The sequence below is a fragment of the Chanos chanos genome, chromosome 7, assembly GCF_902362185.1.
Source record: "Chanos chanos chromosome 7, fChaCha1.1, whole genome shotgun sequence".
In the NCBI taxonomy this organism is placed as follows: Eukaryota; Metazoa; Chordata; class Actinopteri; order Gonorynchiformes; family Chanidae; genus Chanos; species Chanos chanos.
Genome location: NC_044501.1, coordinates 48,641,305 through 48,668,804, shown reverse-complemented (window position 1 = coordinate 48,668,804; position 27,500 = coordinate 48,641,305). Strand labels below are relative to the sequence as shown.

General features: G+C 42.2%; 1 protein-coding gene across 1 annotated transcript in view; it reads right to left on the bottom strand.

Annotated features, from left to right (window-relative positions):
* Window positions 1–27,500, bottom strand: part of LOC115816510 (adhesion G protein-coupled receptor L3) — a 160,955-nt gene that overhangs the window by 125,998 nt on the left and 7,457 nt on the right. The window contains exon 2 of the mRNA XM_030779464.1: window positions 12,524–12,737. Within this exon, the coding sequence (XP_030635324.1) occupies window positions 12,524–12,737 (214 nt within the window). The remainder of the gene's footprint in view (window positions 1–12,523; window positions 12,738–27,500) is intronic.

The window sequence follows — 27,500 nt, the reverse complement described above, 5'->3', positions numbered from 1 at the left end:
TTTTCAAGTTAAAAGAAAAATATGCAGCAAAATTAAAAAAAACAAACAAACAGAAGAATCAGTTTGAAATGCGAATAAAAATATGATCAGACGATGAACGTGACCACTTTCCACGTTTGTCCTCCGCCTGTGATGGGCTCCATTAGCTGCATTCGCTGTGGCTCCTGAGCATCTTCTGTTTTACTTGGCACAGCCACAAAATTGGGTAACCTTGGTTTGAATGTTAGGAAGAAAGAGGATTAAATTGACTGTTTATTTGCATTGTGCTTTTTTAGAATGGTCACAAAGCATCTTTACAGGAGTCACTGTCAGCTTGTATTCAGTCATGGCAGTCAGATATCACCAAAAGTTAAAATAGCGTTTAAGTTTATTTTGTTTTTGCGTTTCTTTTCTGATGTGCAGTGTATTTTTGGTTTTGTAGGACTATAATTGGTTTGGGCCTGATTGTATGAGTGCTGTTCTGGGACACGGCTGATTTCAGTCTGAGGACCAAAAGCATAAGGTAGCTCTTCTCTATATTCTCCTCTTGGCACTGAGGAGCTTCAGAGTGGTGTAATCACTGCTTCTAAATGTTTATCAGATTTGGAGGCTCGTTTTTGGACAGTCACTATAAGGGAATGTTGGCCTGATTCTGCTCTGCATGAGTTGTTTGGTGTTGCACTGTGCACTTGTGCAATTTTTATTTATTTATTTATTTATTTATGTATTTATTTATTTTTTACAAATTTGAGAATGCAGAGTTTTAGCTTGTTCTTTCTCCCAAACTGTCAGATGATTTTTGGCTTGAGTGGACCCCTCACCACACTTCCATACAGGGCAATCGGCTGAGTGATTGTTTTTAAGATTTTCGGCGAGATTCGGATCGGTGTATCATACTGAGTTGCTTTTGTAATCGTGTAGATCGTTCAGATAGAGAGCTGTGTCTTTCCGTTTCTTCACAGTGAGAGTGAATTGTGCTTGGGAGGACTATGGCGCCTCATTTAAAAACACGTTTTCACAAGTAGATATCTTTTTTTCCTCACACCTGGTCCTATTTTGGGAGGCCATTACTCTGTTTTTATTCTGGTTTATTCCAGGTTTGCTGTCAGAGCCCACGTCTAACGGAATGGCTCTGTGTTGCGGAGGAGCTGCTGTAATCCTTTCTCTGATTTTGACAGAACGACTAAATCCTCTGTCATTTAAGTCATAAATATAAGCCATATTGATTTATTAAGGGTTAGGCCAGGAGCAGATGAATCATTCAGGGATTTGGCCAATTGATTTATGTAAATATGAAATAGGATGGGACTCAACCTCATCTGGCTACTTCCACTTTTTACGGCACATCTGTGGTTTTCATACAGCGTTTTGATTATGTTCCACTGATTCCATTTTAGAAATAGACTGTCATGGAAAATCTAATCAAATGCCTTTTCAAAGTCCACAAAGCAGGTGAAAACTTTGGCTCCATCTTGGTTTCCATTTTTCGGTTATTGTGTGGAGAGTGTAGATCTGGTTAGGCGTTCCGTGCTCTGGTATGAATCCAGTTTGACTTTTCTCACAGGATGCTGAGGTTTTTGAGGGAATTTGGTAATCTACTGTTGACAATGGAACAAAATACGTTCCCATGGTTACTGCTGACACATACGCCTCTGTAATTGTAGTGGTCAAATTTATCTCCTTGTTTAAAAATTGGTTTTATTGGGCCTGAATTCCAGCTTTCACAGAAATATGCCCCGCTCGAAAGAAAGCTGGACCAGCTGAGTATGGCAGTCTTGAATTTGTTATTTGTTGAATTTCATTTCATGTTCAATTAATACCACAGATCCTGTTGGGTTTCAAAGCAAGAATGTATCTGTTAGCTATTTTCTGTGATTGGGAAATCAAAGGTGATACTCACTGTGTTTTATTTTTCATTTCCAACACTTGTAATTTGGTTTTAGTTTGAATTTAAGCAGAGGTCACTCTCAATTCTTTATAAAGGTTTTCAAAGCGTGTTCTCCATGTGTTTCCGTTGTGAATAGCCGGTTCTTCCCGGTGTGGGTTATAAAGTGTGTTCTGACCACTCCAGAGGTCATTGAGCAGGTGGGCACTGCGTTCTCCTTTCTTTCTCCTGAGAGTTTGAGTATGTTCTCTGTTATTCTTTCTTTCTCCTGAGAGTTTGAGTATGTTCTCTGTTATTCTTTCTTTCTCCTGAGAGTTTGAGTATGTTCTCTGTTATTCTTTCTTTGTCCTGAGAGTTTGAGTATGTTCTCTGTTATTCTTTCTTTCTCCTGAGAGTTTGAGTATGTCTTTGTCCTGAGAGTTTGAGTATGTTCTCTGTTATTCTTTCTTTCTCCTGAGAGTTTGAGTATGTTCTCTGAAAGCTTCAGAGTACTGAGGGTGCAGATCTTGACTCTCAGGGTCTCTGTGCTGAAGGATACAAGAGATTTCTGAGTCTTTTCGGTGGATTTGACATTTGTTGTCAGACTACGTTTCATCGTTGCTGTTTCTTGATTTGCTTTTTGGTGTCTTCTCCTGTTAGCGCATGGATGCTGATGGGTCAGTGATGTTGGTAATGTCTTCTACCGCCAGATTGTTTTCCCTCTTTATGGTGGGAATCAGCATTAGTTAGAAATACATTCAAAGGTGACTGGATGATTTGGCAGCCAAATGCCTTTTGGACATTTTCTTTGGTAGTTTTCCTTTGCTGTTTTCTGCCCACATGCAGGACTGTTGTTGAATTAGCAGTAGGTTAAGTTTTATACACAGTTCGTGTCTGTCGTTTTTTATATACCGTGATACCGTGATCTTACTGTGGTCAGACGGTGGTGTTTGAGAGCTGACCGTGACTGGGACAAATTCAGTGTTTGTAATGATATCATCTACAGTTATGCTGCCAAGGGGAAACCTGCAGATGTAACAGCCAAGGCTGAGCTGGTCTCAGGACAGGAGATTGCTGATGCTTGTAATGTATGTGTCTCCCTGTGCATTGACTCAGTCAGGCTCAACTCCAGCACTGGCATTTCAATCATCACAAATGAATACATTTCCAGTTGCCTGGAAATGACTAGTCTCACCCAGTATGATGAGGAAATTTTCTTCATTGTAATGAGGGGATTCCTTCAAAAAAAAAAAAAAAAAAAAGGAATGAGGGGATTCCGCAAGGTGAATGTATGTCACACATAAACATCGGTAGTAGTCTCTGACAAAGGCCGACCTTGTTAAATTTTCAGCCAGCCGTACAATGCTCCTGTTTCAGTGCAATGTCCCAGTTCTGTTTTGTACCATATCTCCATTCCTCCCGAGTCCCTGCCCCGAGTTCCTCCTCTTAGTGTGGTCGCCCGTAAATCAGTCTCCAGCCCACTGGGCAGCCAGAGGACAAATCTCCTCTGCTCCATGTCTCCTGTGTTATTATCATATCAGAAGCTTGAATTTCTCTTCTAAAGGCTGGACTTCAACTCTTTACAGCAAACAGAGAGGACCTGAGGCCCTAAACATTCCAGTTTATGATTTTCAGAGGAGATGAGCCCATTAGTAACCTACTACACACAAAGTCACGCAAACATCAATATACATACACATGCACATCAAGTCTACGTGAAATGCAATATTTCAATTCTCTTTCCTCTCCTCTCCTCTCCTTTCCTCTCCTCTCCTCTCCCTCGTTCCTTTCCTTTCCTCTCCTCTCCTCTCCTCTCCTCTCCTCTCTTTGGCAGACTGGTAGAAACGTGTTCCAGCCCCTGTCTGGCTGTTGCCTTCATCAGTGGAGTGAGTTGTGACTCAGAGGTTCTGAGGCCAGTTGTGGGTCTGTCCGGTGCAGCCAAATCAGAGTTCTGTGGGTACTGGTGAAACGGGGGCCACGGAGGGGGGGGTGGGGGTGGGGGGGCTGAGGAATGAGGGCGGATAATGAATGTGTGATGATGTCATGTTTTGTTGTGTTGTGTGAGAGGGATTTTGGGGGAGTGAGTTTAATCACTCAGTGTGTGTCTGTGTGTGTGTGTGTGTGTGTGTGTGTGTGTGTGTGTGTGTGTGTGTGTGTGTGTGAGTGTGCATGTGTGAGTGTGTGTGACTGAGAGGGATTTGCGGGAGTGAGTTTAGTCACTCAGAGGTATGACTGATTGGAATTTGGACTTCTGTTCCACAAATCTTCATGAAACACCCATCCGTGTGTGTGTGTGTGTGTGTGTGTTTGTTAGTTACACTCTTTCAATATTCAAACTCACAACTCTGTAGGGAGCCCAGGGAACACAGGTTACTCTGGCATTACCCTCTTTCACGGCAGAGGAACTCTCCCTCTCTCTCTTTCTCAGCCTCCGTTTCCCTTTCTCTCCTTGTCTCTGTCCTTCTCTGCTCTGTCTGCATCCTTCAGGCTGTGATCCAGAACTGTTTAATTCCTCTGAAATATTTACATCAGTTACACATTTACATTACAACATTTATCTCATTACCAGCCCTGTGGACATCTCAGGCTCATGCAACACGAGGTCTGTTTCCTGAGTTATATTCCATGTTTTAATTCAGCAGTACAAATCTAGCCTAATGGTTGGGATTGCTAACTGAGTTTGGTGTGTCATTCCTGCAAGAAGTGGGACAGATGTGACTGTCATTGCCCAGGTGAGTTTGGTATTTGTTGTACTCATCAGAGGAAGAAGAAATAAACAGGTTATCAGGAAAACTGGTCATAAGCTAAAACACCTGAACTGTTCTTGTGTCCTCAAAGTTGATCCCAGTTATGGGGTCCCCACTTGGCTGAATTCATGCCCACTCATGTATACTCACCTATTTATATATACTCATGTCTCCACATATATATTCACATGTATAATCATGTATACGATAATACATCGTCTGACAAAATTTCAGAACACATGCTGCTGATGGGCACTGCCACTTTTCTCACTGACTTCAGAATCAGACGCTTCGTAGACACAACACAACTCATATCTGCGCACAAAAAAAAAGCTCATTTGTTATCCACAAAGTTCATTCTCCTACTTGTCACACCTTTTTAAGGTTAGTTTGTGTGACTAAGAACAAGAACAATTAAAAAGGTTGGTCTCAAGTTCATTCACGTTCAGTCTTTCTATTTCAGCCATTATTCCTTTATGGAGTGTTGCAGATGCAGCTGAAACTTCTGTTCAGTTTTTGGACTGTCAGCCATACTGGGGTAAAACTCAGTGGTAAAACTAGTGTAAACTCAGTGATCAGTTTAAACTCAGTGATCAGCCTAAACTCAGCGATCAGCCTAAACACAGTGATCAGCCTAAATTCAGTGATTAGTGTAAACTCAGTGATCAGCCTAAACTCAGAGATCAGCCTAAACTCAGTGATCAGCCTAAACACAGTGATTAGTGTAAACACAGTGATCAGCCTAAACTCAGAGATCAGCCTAAACACAGTGATCAGCCTAAACACAGTGATCAGCCTAAATTCAGTGATTAGTGTAAACTCAGTGATCAGCCTAAACTCAGTGATCAGCCTAAACACAGTGATCAGCCTAAATTCAGTGATCAGCCTAAACACAGTGATCAGTTTAAACTCAGTGATCAGCCTAAACTCAGCGATCAGCCTAAACACAGTGATCAGCCTAAATTCAGTGATTAGTGTAAACTCAGTGATCAGCCTAAACTCAGAGATCAGCCTAAACTCAGTGATCAGCCTAAACACAGTGATTAGTGTAAACACAGTGATCAGCCTAAACTCAGAGATCAGCCTAAACACAGTGATCAGCCTAAACACAGTGATCAGCCTAAATTCAGTGATTAGTGTAAACTCAGTGATCAGCCTAAACTCAGTGATCAGCCTAAACACAGTGATCAGCCTAAATTCAGTGATCAGCCTAAACACAGTGATCAGTTTAAACTCAGTGATCAGCCTAAACTCAGCGATCAGCCTAAACACAGTGATCAGCCTAAATTCAGTGATTAGTGTAAACTCAGTGATCAGCCTAAACTCAGCGATCAGCCTGAACTCAGTGATCAGCCTAAATTCAGTGAATAGTGTAAACTCAGTGATCAGCCTAAACTCAGAGATCAGCCTAAACACAGTGATTAGTGTAAACACAGTGATCAGCCTAAACTCAGTGATCAATGTAAACTCAGCGATCAGCCGAAACTCAGCGATCAATGCAAACTCCACAATCAGTCTAATTTGAGTGATCAGCCTGGACTCAGTAATCAGTATAAACTCAGTGATCAGTCTAATTTGAGTGATCAGCCTAAACTCAGCAATCAGTTCACACTCAGTCCCATTGAGCCAGGTTTAAATTATGCTTGGGTTAACCCTAACCCTAAGCCTTGCCTACTATAGTCAAACAAAAAACACATTACCCTATCATAGTCAGACAAAAAACACATTACCCTACTATAGTCAAACAAAAAACACATTACCCTACTATAGTCAAACAAAAAACACATTACCCTATCATAGTCAGACAAAAAACACATTACCCTATCATAGTCAGACAAAAAACACATTACCCTACTATAGTCAAACAAAAAACACATTACCCTATCATAGTCAAACAAAAAACACATTACCCTATCATTGTCAGACAAAAAACACATTACCCTACTATAGTCAAACAAAAAACATATTACCCTATCATAGTCAGACAAGAAACATGACATCATCACACATTCATTATCCGCCCTCATTTTTTCCAGCTAATCTCTCTCTCTCTCTCTCTCTCTCTCTCTAACTTTTTTGTAAGATGCCTCACCAGATTCGTCAGGCTGAAAAGGGGGCAGGGATTCTCAGGGATTTTGGGGGAAATATCAAAAGTGATGTGAACTCTCTGGATGACCATCACCACAGCACAAGGAAGTCTTATAAGGTCAAATAAACTGAAAGTAAACTAAACAAAAAGAAATACTAAGTAAAAATGATACTAGAAAATAGACCACACAATAAACTAAAGTCTTTCTGAGGAAGCATGCTGAAGAACCCTTACAATGAAACACTCACACACACACGCACGCGCACACGCACACACACACACACGCACACACACGCACAGAAATGATACAATAACACACAGGCCTGAACCCGCTGCTTACAGAGCAACTCTACAAAAAAATGACACTGAGAAGGACAGAAATGAGTAGATGAGATAGTCCAACAAAAGATGAAGAATCATTGTGCTTGTGTTTTCTGACATGAGCTCCCGCCAGTGAAAGTGTGTGTGTGTGTGTGTGTGTGTGTGTTTGTGTGTGTGTGGCTGATGCAGTAGTGATATATAGCTTTGATGTGCTGAGTAATTATGGCTTGCTTCTGCTGTGCAGCCTCAAGGGAGAGAGAGAGAGAGAGAGAGAGAGAGAGAGAGTGTGAAAGAGGTAATGTTGCTTTGACAGAGAGGAGAAAAGAAATGCAGTGGTCCTATTCTCTATTTTATGACCTTTCTTGAGATGATGTTCAGGAAAAGGCAGAGACAGGCGCCTGTGACGTCGCCATTTCCGTATGCCACACAGACTTCTAGAAAGATCCATGAGCGGCTCTTCCACACTCAAGTGGTATGCCATAATTAGCACTCTCGCTGTCAAAGACAATCCTGGCTTGTCAAACATTTTTCACTCACGTTCCATTGCAGAATAGCTCGCCTTAAATGGATCTGTCCAGTTTCCCCAGCAGTAAAAAGTAATCAGATTTTCACCAGAACTAGAACAAATATCTGGGTAGGTCCAATTAGATACCAGTTAAAATGATTTATATCCAGTTCAATGAGCCCAGAGGGCCAGGTAATGCCGTTTTAGACTCAGTGTCACACAGTGTTAGTCTGAATAACCTCCAACCTCTCTCTGCTAAAGATAAGACTAAACTGTTTTGGACAGAATCACACTGGGTCTCATGCAAGAACCCCTAGCACAAACTGATTCATTCTCCAGTGGCTCCCGCAAACAATTTAAGAGAACTTCCCACAATTTTCTTGAATTAAGAATTTTCTATTAGCCGCAAATAAAAGGTATGCATGGTCCACCCCTGTCATACGAGTCACGCACAATTACTGTTCCATTTTCTCAGCTGAAAAACTTCGTTTTTGACCAAAGGACTGTATCTATTTGATTAAAGTGAATTTTAAGTCTGAATATATAAATTAAACTTCATAAACTTTATATAGTACGTATATTGCTGGTCCTGCATCGTGCATTGTATTGTATATTGGACGTCTTGTTTTTTTTTGTATTTACTGTGTATTTTGTGTACTACATGGAGAACACCAAGAAAAATTCCTAGTACATGTAATGTACCATGGCAAATAAAGGTGATTCTGATTCTAATGCATCATGTTAAGTTTATCCTGTTTGACAGGGATATTTGGGTATTTGACTGTTTTACTCAGTCTTTCATCATTTTCTAAGCTGTTTATCCTAGGCCAGGAATCGAACCCGAGACCTTCTTAGTGTGAGCCGACTGTGCTACCCATCATGATATTACTGACATTAAATTGGCCCTTGAGGCTTTCGTTTAAAACTGCATTATCAATTTCAGCATCCCAAACTGAAAGTCCAACGTCACCCATTATGGCACCAGTTCTCCCGTCCGTCTCCACGGCGGAAACTTCCCTTTGACTCCCTCCCACTGCAGTCATGGACTGACTGGTTTCAGTGGGACTTCTTCCTTTTTTAGATCTAGTTTCATATCGAACTATTTCGTCTTTACTTCAGTGACACTGCTGACCTCAGATAACCCTGCATTCGCAGCACTGGTCCTTTTTCCCATGCTCCTTGGCTGTAACATGTCTCTCAGTCCACTAAAGACTGTGCTGATAACAATGTAACATCAGGACTTCAGTCTCCAAACTCGGAGTTCTTTTTCCTTCCCGAATTTTAATGAATAACAGTTGTGGACAAATGGAGCAGGAAACCTGACCCCAGCTGGTATTTTTCAGGCGTCAATAAGATAAGATAAGATTTATTCAGAGATAAAATTTTTATTAAACTTCATTAACTCATTATCATCACCAAAGGGTGAAAAAATGGATCACCAAATTCTTCTCTACAGCAGCATGAAAAAAAAAAAGCCCACACAATGTAGCCCAAAGGATTCATGTTATATACCATACACTTTACAATATGCAGATTGAGATACACTGCATCACGCTCCAATACAATATGAATTCTTCCTTCCTGCATCTAGGATGCAACGGTCTTCTACTTAAGGAGCTGCATCATGTGCTCACTGCATCATACAGTGGGTGTCGTGTCGTCACGGTTGGCCAGCAGTGTGGTCACCATTCTCACCTTCAGCACTGTCCCCAGTGCACTGATACAGAGCCCAGTGACTCAGCTAGATTTCCTTATCTGCTTGCCCAGCCTCTGGGCATCGCTAGTCCTGATGTGGCTGCCCCAGCAGATCACGGTGTAAAATACTGCACCAGCCATAACCAACTGATAGAACATTTTACTGTAGACATTGATCAACCTCAGACTCCTAAGCAAGTGCAGTCTGCTTTTGCTTGTTATTTAGAGTCAGTGTTCAATGTCCATTCTAAGTTATTGCTCAGGTGAACTCCCAAGTACTCATGGCCCAGGCCCAGGGTTTACCGCTGGGATAACAGCCCACTGTTTTAGTTGAGTGGCTGATGTCACGGGCCATGTCTGACGGCGGAACATACACGGCCACCCTTATACATTAAACAAAAAAACTCCCTCAGTAAATAGTTTGGTCATAAAACAGCTCCAAGCCCCCCAACCTCTGGATTACAGATCTGTGCGCTGACAGTAAAGTGGTTCACACTACACCATCTGTTGTTCACAACAATTGCTCATTCTCCACCTTTGTTCTTACTGCAGTTCCGTGCGTCTCTGTCTGCATGAACTGTATGAGATCCATCCATTGTATGTGTAGCATCTGGCATGTTAGTGTTTAGCCAGGTTTTAATGTTCACATAAAACTCTTGTTGTGTTTTCATGAAAGCGACATTTTCTCTCTCTTTTTACCGAGGGATCTCATGTTTTCCATAACGCTGGAAGGCAGACATGGTTTTATCACTTTTTCCTCAAATAATGCAGAAGAGCCCCTCCTCCACCTCTGCATCCTCTTCTCCTTCAGAATCCCACAGAAATTCACGTTTGTGGGCGTGGCCTGGGCTTGTTTAGCCCAAGCAGATGTTGTCCGTGGTAAGCAAAGCGATCACTGTTCCAAACCTCTGTCTCGGTCACAAAAAGTCAAGAAAAGTAGAAATAAAAAGCAAGTAGAAAAAAACAGGGAAACAAAACTCTGAGTGGCTATCGTGTTTATTTATCCAGAGCGTGTGGAGCAAAACCAAAGACACTCTCGCAAACATGAAGACGGAGCGGAACTTAAAAAGTGAGACGGTACAGAGCCGCGCTGCATTCACGGCCGCCTGCCTGACAAACTCGAATCTGTTAGAAACTATTAGGCTAATTTATGACTTTCAAGAACACACACTCATTTACAAAATGCACGAATCCCTTGCGGTTTATGCAGGGCAGTTATGACACTTTTGAAGGTGGGAGCGTTTGACGTAGCAAGGAAGTCCACCTCGCACAAAAAGGATGAGAGAGTTAAGCTAAGAATACAAAATGCTATTGTATAAGAACTGTTATGTGCATCACCGGTCACGTCCAATTTCTTCAGTAAATAAGCATCTGAGGCATGAAGAGATTTTGGATGGCACCGACAGGTTCATTCATTAGCACAACTGCTCTCTGCTCTGAGTGTGTGTGTGTGTGTGTGTGTGTTTTAGCGAAGATAAAGATGTCAGTTCAGTGGAGAATTGTGATGTACAGATTGGCACAGCATCCTCATTGAAAGGAAAATATATTTTCTTTTGGGGGGGGGGGGGGGGGGGGGGGTGTTTTGGCTGTTCTGGGCAAATTCAGATTATATCTAATTAGTACTGTTTGGTCTGTTTTACCATTAACCTAGTTATCCCAGTAATTAGCGTTGCTGGTCTACTTCATCTGCAGCAAGTGGAAAACTAGCTCTCTGCTCCATATATCAATGAGGGAGTCAAGCAGTGAGGCAGACAGGTGGCCCGCTGCCCAGAAAAACAGGCAGAATTCCCAAAAGAAGAATATTCCAAGCTAAGCTGAGCCTCTGGATCAAGCCACATGCTAACATGGGGAGACATGGTCTAGCGTCAGATTTAGGCTTTAGTGGTCCATTCACTTCCCCTTTATAATCCACTGTGACACATGACTGGCCCTGTCTGCAGAACAGGGATAAACATGCCCATGACAAGCCTTGACAGCAAAAGAGACAAGATGATGACTGTCATGTGTTTTCCTTATAATCCTGTCTCTTAGCAAGCTGCACAAATGTGGATTGTCTGAGATGTAAAAGGCAAAGGTAATCTACAAACAGGAGCAGGAGATTACAACCATGTCAGACGTGTGTGTGTGTGTGTGTGTGTGTGTGTGTGAGAGAGAGAGAGAGAGAGAGAGAGTAGTTTAATAATTCTACTGCTAATTCAGTGCTAAACTGACATAACCAAAAAGCAATGCAACTTCAAATGTCTGCTCTTCATCTCTTTATCCTCATCCTCATTTGCCCACAGGCCTAATCCCTTGTTAAATCTCTCTCTCTCTCTCCCACTTGTGTTTTGTATTTTTTTAAACGTAATGTGCTTACAGAGTGGAATCCTAGCAACAGCTGTGTTAGTCTGTGAGAGCTGTGGGCGTTGTTAGCTGTTCTCGCGGCGCGCTAACCCCCTCACAACCGTTCACATGCTAATGTGCACAGCATCACTAAAGCGTTCCTCATAAACACTCCCAAAAGTGCCCCTTCTCAAACTGAGTGTGAATAAATGCTCATTTCCGCCTGTGTTTAAGGTGCTGTGTAGCTGCCTTGGGGACAGTGTTGCTAGAGAGATAGTGAGAGAAAGTGGATGAGGTGTGTGTGTGTGTGTGTGTGTGTGTGTGTGTGCGTGCGTGCGTGCGTGTGTGCACGTGTGCGTGTGCGTGTGTGTGTGTGTGTGTGTGTGTGTGTGTGCACGTGTGTGTGCGTGTGTGCATGTGTGTGTGTGTGTGTGTGCACGTGTGTGTCTGCACATGTGTGTGTGTGTGTGTGTGTGTGTGCACAAAGCAGCATCCCTGTCTGATTTATGCGGAGTAATCCTCATTATTTCACCCCTGCATTCATCGGTATCTATGGGAGCCTGTGGTTGCTAAGAGCATGCAGTGTGGGTTCACTTCTTCCCTCGCTGACTCCTCTGACCTGCAACACTCAGACCCACAAGCCGATGAAAAGCCTTCCAGACTCTGAGAGCATTAGATATATGTGTAAAATATACTGCACACATGCTCAGAGATGCTCTGTCTGCCTCCACTGACCTTTAGTGTCTGAGGAACGCAAGCATTTTAAAGCGCAGGCATTGGTGATGTCGTTCGTGTTCACATAATGGTGCTGATGTCACGATCCTCAGAAGGGTTAGCCTAACCCTAACCCTAACCCTAACCCTAACCCTAACCCATTAGTGATGCCATGAGGTCTGAGCTTTTTTTGGAGTTTTCATTCTGTTATATCACAGCACACTCTCCTCAGTGTGACAGTGTGAGTGTGTGCGTGTCTATGCGTGTGTGTATGTGCGTGTGCTGACCTCTGAGACATGATTTTGTAGGCGTCGGGCAGGTAGCAGCGTGTGTTTTCCATTTGTGCCGGGTCTGCGTCGCAGATTTTGTCGTCCGTGCGGCCGTAGTTGGCACTCTCGATCATGATGACGTCGGTCCCAGGGCAGCGCAGCTCGATGGGGTAGCCCTCACACGACAGCTCTCTGCGCACCACTGCCATGGGCACGGGAGCACGGCTGAACGCTGCACAGCCAGACAGAGAGAGAGAGAGAGAGAGAGGGAGAGAGAGAGAGAGAGAGAGAGAGAGAAAGAAAGAGAGAGAGAGAGAAAGAAAGAGAGAGAGAGAGCGAGAGAGAGAGCAAGAGAGAGAGAGAGAGAAAGAAAGAGAGAGAAAGAAAGAGAGAGAGAGAGAGAGAGAGAGAGAGGGAGAGAGAGAGAGAGAGGGAGACAGAGAGGGAGAGAGAGAGCGAGAGAGAGAGAGAGAGGGAGAGAGAGAGGGAGAGAGAGAGAGAGAGAGAGAGAGAGAGGGAGAGAGAGAGAGAAAGAAAGAGAGAGAGAGAGCGAGAGAGAGAGAGCGAGAGAGAGAGAGAGAGAAAGAAAGAGAGAGAGAGAGAGAGAGAGAGAGAGAGAGAGGGAGAGAGAGAGAGAGAGAGGGAGACAGAGAGGGAGAGAGAGAGAGAGAGAGAGAGAGAGAGAGAAAGAAAGAGAGAGAGAGAGAGAGAGAGAGAGAGAAGGAGAGAGAGAAAGAGAGAGAAGGAGAGAGAGAAAGAGACAGAGAGAGATTCATATCAGGCATGAGGTGAGCGTTAGATGTTGTGTAACTCAGACAGTTAAAAGCTGATGTATGTTGCTGATGTTTACATCATCCAGCTGTATCTGCACTTCATACATCCACCAAGGAAACAACACTGATGTGTTCTAGAAAATTCCAGCCCTGTACCGCTGTGAGATCAAGCCTCTGGACCTGCCCGGTGGCTGGGAGGCTGAGGCTGACTGGACCACTGTTATGATCAAACACTGAAGAATGAAGGTACAGGATGGAAACCTTGTCAATCACTGAATGCAAGACTGCACACACCCTGAGACCACATTTTCACAAACACAATTTAAAATGAATCTACGGTCCACAGCCAGAAGCATCAGAAGTGCATGTTTCTGTGAATGTGGGTGTCTGTGTCTGTGTGTCTGCGTGTGTGTGTGTGCCATCACCGTCAAAGCAAATGCACACACACAGGCCCTGTTTACACTTTGCATTAAGATCCGATTTTGGTGATCCGATCACAAGTGGACAGCTCTAAGTACGTCCGTTTACACCTGGCTTTAGAATCCATGTCTGAAGTGACCACTTGAAATCAGATCTCACTTCCCCGTTCTATATGCAAATAAGCACGTAAATCATTTTCCAACACATTACCCTTTTCACTGAATTTCAGTTTGGCTTTTTTGACTGAAGGTAGTGTTTATGACATGTGAGAGGTCTGACATAGCCTATTTGGTGATCATTGATCGCTGTTTTGGGACATTATGGCACATTAAGCTGTTTCCTTATAATGGGCGTCAGCGGAGCGGAAAGCGCTTAACGTGACCATACCCCTAGGATTTCGATTTCGATTTTTTGACAGGAGGAGGCTTTTCTGACAAGAGATGTCCGAGAGAAATTTGGTGATCATTGATCGCAGTTTTGGAACATTAAGCCACGTTTAGCTTTTTCACGTTTAACGTTGTTGTTTTCAATCGGCGGGAGGCATCAATGTACTTCCCCAGCCTAGTATGTCGAAGAAGAAATCAAAACAATATCCATTTCGCCTGTTGTTGTTGCCTGTTGTCGCACTTTAATATGACGCCGTTGCCGAGCGAATGTGTACATACGCGAATGAGTTTGTGCTTCCACATAAGCAGAGGACGTCAGTTGAGTAGGCGGTCGTTCAATGTGGTCGAGTTCACATTCGCGTTTACACTGCCATAAGAATGTTGTCATATGCGGTCCAGACCACCTCCAAATGTGGTCTGAGTGATCGGATCTCGATGCGACCTCCATGCACATTGGATGCGTTTACACCTGTACTTTTGAGTTGTTCACTTGTGATCGGATCACCAAAATCGGATCTTAACGCAAGATGTAAACAGGGCCACAGATTCTGGAGACCCTCCATTACAACAAAAGTAACCCTACCACCAATACAACCAAAATACTTGACTGTAACCCTGCCACCAATACAACCAAAACACTTGACTGTAACCCTACCACCAATACTAACCAAAACACTTGCACACTTTCAGTTTTACCAGTGACAATAATATCTTTTCAAAAAGCACCTATGCATTTTTGAATAATGGGGACACACACACAGACACACACACACACACACATACACACACACACACACACACACACACACACACACACACACACACATACATACATAAACACACACACACATACATACATACACAGACACACACACACACACACACACACACATCCATACATACATACATACAGAGTTGCTCAAGATTCAGAGAGTGGTATTAAGAATCTGTTTGTCGTAGTTGCTTATTCGTGTCATTTTATAACACAGGGATCCTGCACAGTCAGAAGACCAGTGGTACATTTTGTGGAGATGCCAGTGTTGATAAGGGGGTCAAATTGACATCTCAAAGGGCCACATTGCATCAGCAGGCGGTGTTGTTTGACGGTTGATATATGCACTTTGGTAAAGCGTGGTTACATAAGCTAAGATCTCTCATTTCTGGGATGGGAGATGACGGATGGATCAAAATGTTGGTCAGAGTGAAGAACTGTCCATCAAATTTATTCGAATGCACAACACCAAAGTTTGTTCATTATATTTGGAGCATTGAACACTAACTGGGTTAGAGTAACTGATAAACTTTGTTAGGCAGTTTCCCTCTTAGTATAACATCTAAACAAACTCCTTGTTAAGGGCGAAATAATTTTAGTTCATGTGAACTGCATGGCATAAACGGCATAATTGTGAAAGAAACATTATTTTATATATATTTAGGTATAAACCTGTTCATTGTGTTTTAAGGAAATTAGTAGTTAAGTTCCCTTAACTTTATTCTATATATTATGTAATTTACAGTGCAAACTGTCACCTTTTTAGAATAACCGGGATTTCACAGTCTTGTTTGGCTCTGAAACATCTGCTGAATATACCATATATAAGACATATATATATGGTACAAGGCTGTATATATACTGTATATAACACACGTATATATGGTACAAGGCTGTGTATATACTGTATAACACACGTATATATGGTACAAGGCTGTGTATATACTGTATAACACACATATATATAGTACAAGGCTGTGTATATACTGTATATAACACACATATATATGGTACAAGGCTGTGTATATACTGTACATAACACACATATATATGGTACAAGGCTGTGTATATACTGTACATAACACACATATATATGGTACAAGGCTGTGTATATACTATATATAACACACATATATATGGTACAAGGCTGTGTATATACTGTATATAACACACATATATATGGTACAAGGCTGTGTATATACTGTATTTATTGTATCCGTTTGGATGCTCCATGACTTCAGCTGCTCAGGTTCCTCTTTCAAAAGAAAATTCTACAGTGTCCTTTTTAAATCTACCTTTTTAAAATAAAAATGAAGAAAAATATACACTGAACATGCAAAAAAGTGAGGTATTCCAATTATGTCTGATTTGCATGCATATATATATATATCCCGTTTGCTCACTGTTTCTGAATCCATTTGAATGTTGGTGCAGTTTGGAGGAGTACATACAGGAGAGAGAAGAGCCATGTGGCCTCACAGTGTGTGTGTAGACAGAATGACAAATCCTACATCACCACGGACAGGCAGCTCATTCCTTCCCAGACACACAGCTCCCTGGGGCATTTGATGAAGCTTTAAAGGCCATTTCATTTTTAATGTGGCCCGTCATGGCTCTCTGGTCAGTTTCTTTACGCTTCTACAGCTAACAGTGTACAGCTCTGACAGAGGCAACACTAAAACACCTCAGAGAGTGAACGACTAGCGGCCAAAACTAATCAACAGTCGGTAACTTTGGTTGTCACTGAGGAGTTGAGTAGGTGCAATGTCGCAGTGCTCTCATTGTCAGCGAGTTCCCAAACAGTTGACCGTGGATCACTCATTTACTGAGTGACCAGTTGACCGTGGATCACTCATTTACTGAATGAACAGTGGACTGTGGATCACTCATTTACTGAATGAACAGTTGACTGTGGATCACTCATTCACTGAATGAACAGTTGACTGTGGATCACTCATTTACTGAATGAACAGCTGACTGTGGATCACTCATTTACTGAATGAACAGTTGACTGTGGATCACTCATTTACTGAATGAACAGTTGACTGTGGATCACTCATTTACTGAATGAACAGCTGACCGTGGATCACTCATTTACTGAATGAACAGTCGACCGTGGATCACTCATTCACTGAGTGAACAGCTGACTGTGGATCACTCATTTACTGAATGAACAGTTGACCGTGGATCACTCATTTACTGAATGAACAGTTGACCGTGGATCACTCATTTACTGAGTGAACAGTTGACCGTGGATCACTCATTTACTGAGTGAACAGTTGACCGTGGATCACTCATTTAAGCATTAAGAATAGTCACGGTGTAGGACCAAATTTATGTTATCTTGTGCTTGGGGTGGTTTGGGCATCGATTTGTCACTTATTAATGTTAAAAACAAACAAACAAAAAGACCATCTTGATTGTGTTTATTGGACTGAACACATATCTGCACATGGGCCGACAGACACGTCTTTTCCTCAGATTCCTCAGGTGCCACCGGCTTTCCAGTCCAGCTGCTTTTTCTACTTCCAGTCCAGATTTTAATGGTTTACATCTGACTGAAACTGAAAGCAAAGACTAATGTTCTTCTCTCGGTGTCCAAAGGCAAGTGTGTAGAATGGCAGATAACATGTTCTCTGTGTGGGAGGACCTTATACCTGACCTACATTCTCATATAAAGCACATTGTACCTGCTGCACTACCTGTGAGTGAAATCAGGTATATTGTCTTGCAGTGTTTAGAGCAATTGGAAAACCCCTTTATAGGTGCAAATTCAGAATGGAATAGACAGAGTATTTCTAAAATAATCTGGGGAACATGTGTGTGCGCCAATTTTGGATATATTCAAATTTACGTGCCAAAGCCACAGATCTGTCATTTCCCCACCAAACATTATTTGTCCTAACCAGATGCTCACGCTAGTTTTTGTGATGGAGGTTATTTTAGGTTTCACCCTTGGTTCTCAGAATGGAGACGTGCTTTGTAGATTCAGTTGTACTATGATGTTTTGAAATTGTCATTCTGCTTGGATTGAAGTGTGGAATTCATAAAATAGAATGCCTTTACTTTGTTCTATGACATCTGCCTCCCACATTCTATTCTGCGTTAATGAATATCCATTTGATATCACTATTTCTCATTCAAAAACTTATGCTTTTGATGCTATACTGGCACATTTGATAAATGTCAGAAATGTGATCAGAACAGTGAGACACAATTGCCATTATCCTCTGAACCAATTTAGAGAACCATTTGTCAGATCACAGGGGATAATATGGAGTTGAACTCCATTATCGGTTTTGTTGAGTTTGTCAATGGGATTTACCCTTGTGCACTTAGTGTACAAGGGTAAATCCCACACTTTAGTTAAAAAAAGTGAAGGCTGTATCCAGCGAAAAAAAAAAAAACCAACTCAGCGCGTATGTCCTGTTAAAATATTCTTCTATTATTTGGTGATGTAGCTCTCCCAGAGAGTCAAAACCAGAACCTGTTACTCCTCCTGGGGCAGTTTATGAATGTATAGTTCTCATGTATTTTAAGTCAGGGAACGGCTGCATATATGAAGCATTTGATCATTGCTCGTCACAGACTTTTCATGGGGGTCCGTCCACCTCGAGTTTGATACCAAAACATCACCATATGAACCACTCATCCTCTTGTATGAAGAAAATTGGGCCCTTGATCAAAAGTATGTTTGGTCTATGTGATGTGAGGCAAAACGCAAAGCGAATGTTCTCAATAACTTCAAGACTAAAACCAAATCACTTGCCAGGATGCCTCAATGGCCATAGAATAAACTCACCACTTGCCAGGATACCTCAATGGCCATAGAAACACTACCTTTGAATCAAAGACCTGTATCTTGTTGCAGAACGGAAGAGGACAGGGATGTTTCAGGGCTGATAAGAGAAGGACTTTTGTTTGAGGAGAACATTTATCTCCTGATGAATACGCCTGTTACAGGATTCTTGGATGAGCATTCTCAGACAAAGTGCTTTAAAGAGAGGATGATCATTTTATCATAAAGTTAGAACATTTGAAGCTCCATAAATGATTTGATCTTTGGAGTGCCAATGGTGCCAGTGAAAACCTTTATGTTGCTCCTTCTTTTGAGTTGACTGGATCTTAGCAGTCAGAATGTAATGAAGTCATGACCTCTATTTTAAAACTTAGAGGAGAGTGTTAAATAAGTGGCAGTGTTAAATAAAAGATGGGTTGTGTTAATAGTGTCTTTATTCTTGATGTCTGCTCCAGTTTTTCCATGCATTTCCCATATCAACATAGACATCAACATAGACTCAGTAAAATGTACTCGTGAGTAAGATTTCAAAATTACTCTTGTGAGTGTGAGAAATAGTTACTCAAGTTTCATGCATACTCTAGGTCAGATTTAAAAATGACTCCCTTCAGTGTCAAAAGAACTCACTGAATTGTTACACATACTCAAGGTCAGATTTAAAAATGACTCCCTTCAGTGTCAAAAGAACTCACTGAATTGTTACACATACTCTGTATCAGGTTTAAAAATGAATGACAGATGTAAAAACCAATCCTACAGATTGTCATATGCACACAGAAAGAATTATGGCCACTATAACGTTTCATTTTTAAATCTACATGGCAGCCCAATATTTAACACTTTGAGAGTGTAAAATTAACTCCTGATAGTGTGAACCTATACAGTGGTTGAGACTGAGTCAAAATGAGCTCTGTATGAGTCAGTTTAACTCTGGACTTTTTACTCTGTGTGAGAGATTCACTATAAAAAAAATTAAATGGTATGAAGGCTAAGATTTCCTCATCATTCACAGATCTAACTTATTATAAGCACATTCCTGACATATGGTTTATTCATGATCAAGTAAAGTCAGTGCCAAAGTACAAAGCTAAAAAAGAAATGACTGCAGTGCTACACAGCTAGAGATATACAAACAAGAACTGAGTCATCACAGTTAGCAAAAACTCAAACGCAATACAAATCAACATATTCAGTGACGTAATATTGTATTGTGTTATTGTATTTACTACGGTGGACTGGTGACCTGTCCAGGGTGTTTCCCCACCTTTCGCCCAGTGAGCATTGGGATAGGCTTCAGCAACCCATGACCCTAATGAGAATAAGCGGCTTTGAAAATGAATGAATGAATGAATGAATGGATGAATGAATGAATGAATGAATGGATGGATGAATGAATGAATGAATGGATGAATGAACGAATGAATGAATGAATGAATGAATGAATGAATGGATGGATGAATGAATGGATGAATGGATGAATGGATGAATGAATGAATGAATGAATGAATGAATGAATGGATGAATGAATGAATGAATGAATGAATGAATGTTGCAGTTTAAATACTGGTATTTACAGTGGAGTTCTGTCCTAATTTAGCTTTGTGTCATTTTAGCTTTTAGCATAACCACTACCTTTATCTTTCAGCTCTGGGTAAGAGTGACTGATGTGTGGACATTTGTCTCTGTAGGGATCTGCCCTTCTGCTGTGTGCAAATCCACAGCTGTGTCTGTGAACGCACAGCTCCCACAAATGAATAAACGTGAACGTGATTATCAACATCAATCACTACATCTGTCAGGTAATACCTTTTACCTGTCCTAGGTATTATCATCTATCACAGGTTTTATTATCTACCATAGGTATTATTATCTATCACAGGGATTATTATTTATCATAGGTATTATTATCTATCACAGGTATTATTATTTATCATAGGCATTATTATCTATTATAGTTGGGGTTTTTTTACACACACACACACACACACACACATATATATGTATTCTGGGCTCATGAATATATTATAACATGAATAACATGAATATATAAGGAATCAAAAAAACAATTGGAACAAAAAAATCCATTAAAAAAACTATATTTTTGTCACGTGGATTCACATACATCTCTCCAACACACCAAATCAATCTGATGTGAACTCTTCGAAGAGTTCTACAGGATTTACAAAATACAGCAGACGCAAGTCTTGGTAAAACAGTTCAGACAGTGAAATATTTGTGAATCAAAGCAGAAATTAAAGTTTCATCTGTTATTTATTATTTATCTGGTGAATAACTACAGGAGTAAACATCATGAACCTCCTTCCTGCAAAATCACAAAAGCAGATCAGCAAATATCAAAAGCAGTACCAGATGATTTGCCTTAAATGTACAAAAACACAGGCCAGTAATCTCAACATGCAGAGCCAAACGCTGTTTAGGGCGTTCAGATTAAATGTTGATGTACAGGGAAAAATGTTTTTGCTTTGATCATAAATAAAAATATCAGAACTTTCCTCTCTCTCTCTCCCTCTCTCTCTCTCTTCCTCCCTCCCCCTCACTCTCTTAGGCCAGGGAATTTCCTGAGAGCTTACAGTAAGTCCTGTAAAACAAAGCAGCCACTGAAATGATGGCGTACAAATGTGACATGACATGACATCATTTCAGACATGTTTCTAAAATCTGTCCTTCAGTCATTCTAACTCTCACCCACTTTACCACCGTGCTGACCTCACACTGCCTGGAGAGGGTTTTTCTGAGGTGTGTGTGTTGGCTTGACAGAGGTGTGTGTGTTGGTTTGACAGAGGTGTGTGTGTTGGTTTGACAGAGGTGTGTGTGTGTGTTGGTTTGACAGAGGTGTGTGTGTGTGTGTGTGTGTTGGTTTGGACAGAAGTCTGCTGGTTTGACAGAGGTGTGTGTGTTGGTTTGACAGAGGTGTGTGTGTGTGTGTGTGTTGGTTTGACAAAGATACAACAAAAACTACTCTTTTTACTAAATAGCTGAAATAACTGATTTTTGATGAGAAGTGTCAGGCGATAAAGACAGGTTTTTCTGACACAAATCACTGTGACTTTTGACTGTACCACACAACCCACTGCACAGTATTTTTCTTTTTTAGTTGTTGTGTCTGCTGCAGATACTTTTATACAGCAGCACTCAGACAGTCTGGAAAGCAGATCAGTATCTGTAAGACAGTTCCCAGAGTTCCCAGTATACATCACTGTAAGACAGTTCCCAGAGTTCCCAGTATACATCACTGTAAGACAGTTCCCAGAGTTCCCAGTATACACCACTGCAAGATCGCTTCCAGAGTTCCCAGTATACACCACTGTAAGACAGTTCCCAGAGTTCCCAGTATACACCACTGTAAGACAGCTCTCAGAGCTCCCAGTATACACCACTGTACGGCAGCTCCAAGAGTTCCCAGTATACACCACTGCAAGACAGTTCCCAGAGCTCCCAGTATACACCACTGTAAGACAGTTCCCAGAGTTCCCAGTATACACCACTGTAAGACAGTTCCCAGAGTTCCCAGTATACACCACTGCAAGATCGCTTCCAGAGTTCCCAGTATACACCACTGTAAGACAGTTCCCAGAGTTCCCAGTATACACCACTGTAAGACAGCTCTCAGAGCTCCCAGTATACACCACTGTACGGCAGCTCCAAGAGTTCCCAGTATACACCACTGCAAGATCGCTTCCAGAGCTCCCAGTATACACCACTGCAAGATCGCTTCCAGAGCTCCCAGTATACACCACTGTAAGACAGCTTCCAGAGTTCCCAGTATACACCACTGTAAGACAGTTCCCAGAGTTCCCAGTATACACCACTATAAGGCAGTTCCCAGAGTTCCCAGTATACACCACTGTAAGACAGTTCCCAGAGTTCCCAGTATACACCACTGTAAGACAGTTCCCAGAGCTCCCAGTATACACCACTGTAAGACAGTTCCCAGAGTTCCCAGTATACACCACTGTAAGACAGTTCCCAGAGCTCCCAGTATACACCACTGTAAGACAGTTCCCACAGTTCCCAGTATACACCACTGTAAGACAGTTCCCAGAGTTCCCAGTATACACCACTGCAAGATCGCTTCCAGAGCTCCCAGTATACACCACTGCAAGATCGCTTCCAGAGCTCCCAGTATACACCACTGTAAGACAGCTTCCAGAGTTCCCAGTATACACCACTGTAAGACAGCTTCCAGAGCTCCCAGTATACTCCACTGTAAGACAGTTCCCAGAGTTCCCAGTATACACCACTGTAAGACAGCTTCCAGAGCTCCCAGTATACACCACTGTAAGACAGTTCCCAGAGTTCCCAGTATACACCACTGCAAGACAGCTCTCAGAGTTCCCAGTATACACCACTGTAAGACAGCTTCCAGAGCTCCCAGTATACACCACTGTAAGACAGCTCTCAGAGCTCCCAGTATACACCACTGTACGGCAGTTCCCAGAGTTCCCAGTATACACCACTGCAAGACAGCTCTCAGAGTTCCCAGTATACACCACTGTAAGACAGCTTCCAGAGCTCCCAGTATACACCACTGTAAGACAGCTTCCAGAGTTCCCAGTATACACCACTGCAAGACAGCTCTCAGAGTTCCCAGTATACACCACTGTAAGACAGCTTCCAGAGCTCCCAGTATACACCACTGTAAGACAGTTCCCAGAGTTCCCAGTATACACCACTGTAAGACAGCTTCCAGAGTTCCCAGTATACACCACTGTAAGACAGTTCCCAGAGTTCCCAGTATACACCACTGCAAGACAGCTCTCAGAGTTCCCAGTATACACCACTGTAAGACAGCTTCCAGAGCTCCCAGTATACACCACTGCAAGACAGCTCTCAGAGTTCCCAGTATACACCACTGTAAGACAGCTTCCAGAGCTCCCAGTATACACCACTGTAAGATCGCTTCCAGAGCTCCCAGTATACACCACTGCAAGATCGCTTCCAGAGCTCCCAGTATACACCACTGCAAGACAGCTCTCAGAGTTCCCAGTATACACCACTGTACGGCAGCTCCAAGAGTTCCCAGTATACATCACTGCAAGACAGTTCCCAGAGTTCCCAGTATACACCACTGTACGGCAGCTCCAAGAGTTCCCAGTATACACCACTGTACGGCAGCTCCAAGAGTTCCCAGTATACATCACTGCAAGACAGTTCCCAGAGTTCCCAGTATACACCACTGTAAGACAGTTCCCAGAGTTCCCAGTATACATCACTGTAAGACAGTTCCCAGAGTTCCCAGTATACACCACTGTACGGCAGCTCCAAGAGTTCCCAGTATACATCACTGCAAGACAGTTCCCAGAGTTCCCAGTATACACCACTGTAAGGCAGCTCCCAGAGTTCCCAGTATACATCACTGTACGGCAGCTCCAAGAGTTCCCAGTATACATCACTGCAAGACAGTTCCCAGAGTTCCCAGTATACACCACTGTAAGGCAGCTCCCAGAGTTCCCAGTATACATCACTGCAAGACAGTTCCCAGAGTTCCCAGTATACACCACTGTAAGGCAGCTCCCAGAGTTCCCAGTATACATCACTGCAAGACAGTTCCCAGAGTTCCCAGTATACACCACTGTACGGCAGCTCCAAGAGTTCCCAGTATACATCACTGCAAGACAGTTCCCAGAGTTCCCAGTATACACCACTGTAAGGCAGCTCCCAGAGTTCCCAGTATACATCACTGCAAGACAGTTCCCAGAGTTCCCAGTATACACCACTGTAAGGCAGCTCCCAGAGTTCCCAGTATACACCACTGTAAGACAGCTCTCAGAGTTCGGTGTGTCGGAGAGAGGACCGTAACTGGATTAGTAGCAGGTGGTCCTGATGGAGAGAGATGGAACTCCAGCAGAGAGTGTCAGTCTCCAACAGGGGTGGAGCTAACACAGAGTGTCAATCTCCAACAGGGGTGGAGCTAACACATTCCACAATTTATCATGCCAGCTGTAACTCTCTCTCTCTCTCTCTCTCTCTCTCTCTCTCTCTCTCTCTCTCTCTCTCTGCAGATAAAACTTTGACTCAAAAGTTAAAAACTTCCATTCGAATATGTGGAACAGATCTGACACGTTGAGCTTTATAAAGTTCTTAAGCATTTTAGCCTTTTCTGAATAAGATCACTCTGACCAGTTTTTTCCAACACAGAGGGATTTGGAGCCAGAAAATGCAGTGGGCAAAAAGTTCCCTTCACGACGAAGCCAGGATGAGCTTGCTTTGTCTTGAGGAGCTGTCTGCTGTTTAGATCGCTCATGCTTTCACCTGGCGCACGAGAAGCTCTGTCTCCTCCACCTAGATGCTAGTTTCTTGCTTTTGCTAATTCCGCGGCTATATTAGCAATCGGCCAAAGTGCAAGCGGAGGTGGTGTTTAAAGGGAATGAGAGATGACAATCTGATTGGTTTATTGCACGTTACACCCAAACCACACCTATGAGTTCACTTACAACCCCTCAAGTACAACCCCTTCAGACCATCTGCCATACTTTGCACCCATTTTATCCTCCATTAAAATAGCAAAAGGGGCGTAACCACGCCCTAAAAGCACTTGCGCCAAGTGCATTAGACCATGTGCTTCAGATCGTTACAACAGAGCCCAGAGTCTCCCATAGCGGTCAACAAAAAAGAGAGAGCTATACCCCTACTGAATGTAGCGTGGTTTGAAACTAGTAATGACACTTGGGCCTTGGGTTTGCACCACAGTGCACCGGGTGTAAGATAGGGCCCTCTGTCAACGATGCCACAGGCTCTAATCCCTTTGAACTGGTGTCTGGATATGAAGTTTGGGGTCTCCTTCAGAGAGGGTAATTAAATCCCTGAATCTGTGAGCGCCTGCCTGGGCGGTAGGTCAGCTCAAGGAACAGGTGAGCCATCTTACAAGCATGGCACCTGCAGAAAATGGAGGGGGGGCAGATGGGGCCAGTGAAAATCTGGGGGTGGCACAGTAAAAAGGCTACACAGCATAGAGGAATTTCAGGATACGCAAGTTAATACAAAGACAAAGGCACTATATTATAGTGTATAATAAATTTCATACTGTTTAATTCCTTGGCTGATTTCATGTGAATATCAGATTATGATATTCACATATGATCAGCCAAGGAATCATTAATTAGCCAATCAAACTCCAATTTGAGTGCATCATCGCCAATAAATCGAGGGTGTGGGTTGCTTAAACATTAATATGAATTATTAGCTGATAACAAAGGTTTCATTTATGTCCAGCTAATCATAATTTATATTATTTATGTCAAGATTCTAGGTGGTCAAAAATTCTACAAGTGGCTGTAATTCTAGGTCTGTCTGTATTCTATAGAATATAATAATGAATTATGGATGCAAAAAAGTTCTGATGCAATTACAAAACACCACACATCAGATTTCATAATCAACCCCACAAACCATGATTGGCTTGAAAGACATCACGTGAGAGGAGATGTGTAAACTCAGACGTAGGATCTGTATTTTACTGTCCTCATCGTGTCAGGAAATGAATTAAAATGAGATAACCCAGACTGATTACAACTACTAATACTGTCACAAAATGATCAACTTATCCTACATTATGGGACTTTTGGTATTATTGATCGTACAGAGGGCAAAATTACCGTATAATTATGATAATTATCGTACATCTGGCAACACTAAATTGCTCACCTCAACATGTGTTGAACCTGCACCAAAAATCAAAATGAGAATGAGGTCTCCAGGCCAGAAAACTAGGGAATTGTTTGTGTGCTTGAAAAAGTGTCCTGTAACGCCAAGGCCAGAACCTCAATTGTTCCGCCTTAAATGTATATCAGACTTTTAAGGGCTATTGTTCCGCCTTAAATGTATATCAGATTTTTAAGGGCTATTGTTCTGCCTTAAATGTATATCAGACTTTTAAGGGCTATTGCTCCACCTTAAATGTATGTCAGACTTTTAAGGGCTTGCTGTTGCAAAGAGAATGACTGGGGCTTGTCAGCTGCGGGAACCAGTGGGGTGGCCGGTAATTTTGGCATGGTGGCCATGCAATGATGGTATATAAATACAGAGGACAGAGTGATGGTATATAAATACAGAGGACAGAGTGATGGTATATAAATACAGGGGACAGAGTGATGGTATATAGATACAGAGTGATGGTATATAGATACAGGGGACAGAGTGATGGTATATAGATACAGAGTGATGGTATATAGATACAGGGGACAGAGTGATGGTATATAGATACAGAGTGATGGTATATAAATACAGGGGACAGAGTGATGGTATATAGATACAGAGTGATGGTATATAGATACAGAGTGATGGTATATAAATACAGGGGACAGAGTGATGGTATATAAATACAGAGTGATGGTATATAAATACAGGGGACAGAGTGATGGTATATAAATACAGAGTGATGCTATATAAATACAGGGGACAGAGTGATGGTATATAGATACAGAGTGATGGTACATAGATACAGGGGACAGAGTGATGGTATATAGATACAGAGTGATGGTATATAGATACAGAGTGATGGTATATAAATACAGGGGACAGAGTGATGGTATATAAATACAGAGTGATGCTATATAAATACAGGGGACAGAGTGATGGTATATAGATACAGAGTGATGGTACATAGATACAGGGGACAGAGTGATGGTATATAGATACAGAGTGATGGTATATAGATACAGAATTATGGTATAAGGGGAGCTCAGGGAGCAGTAATGACATCCCATCATCTTTTTTCTAATTTTCACAAAATCACACAGATTCCTCGGATGAGTTGTCTTGGAAACCATTAAATACATTCTGTTAACAGTCAGAGTTTCCTCTCAAAGGTCTTTGCAAAGCAAAC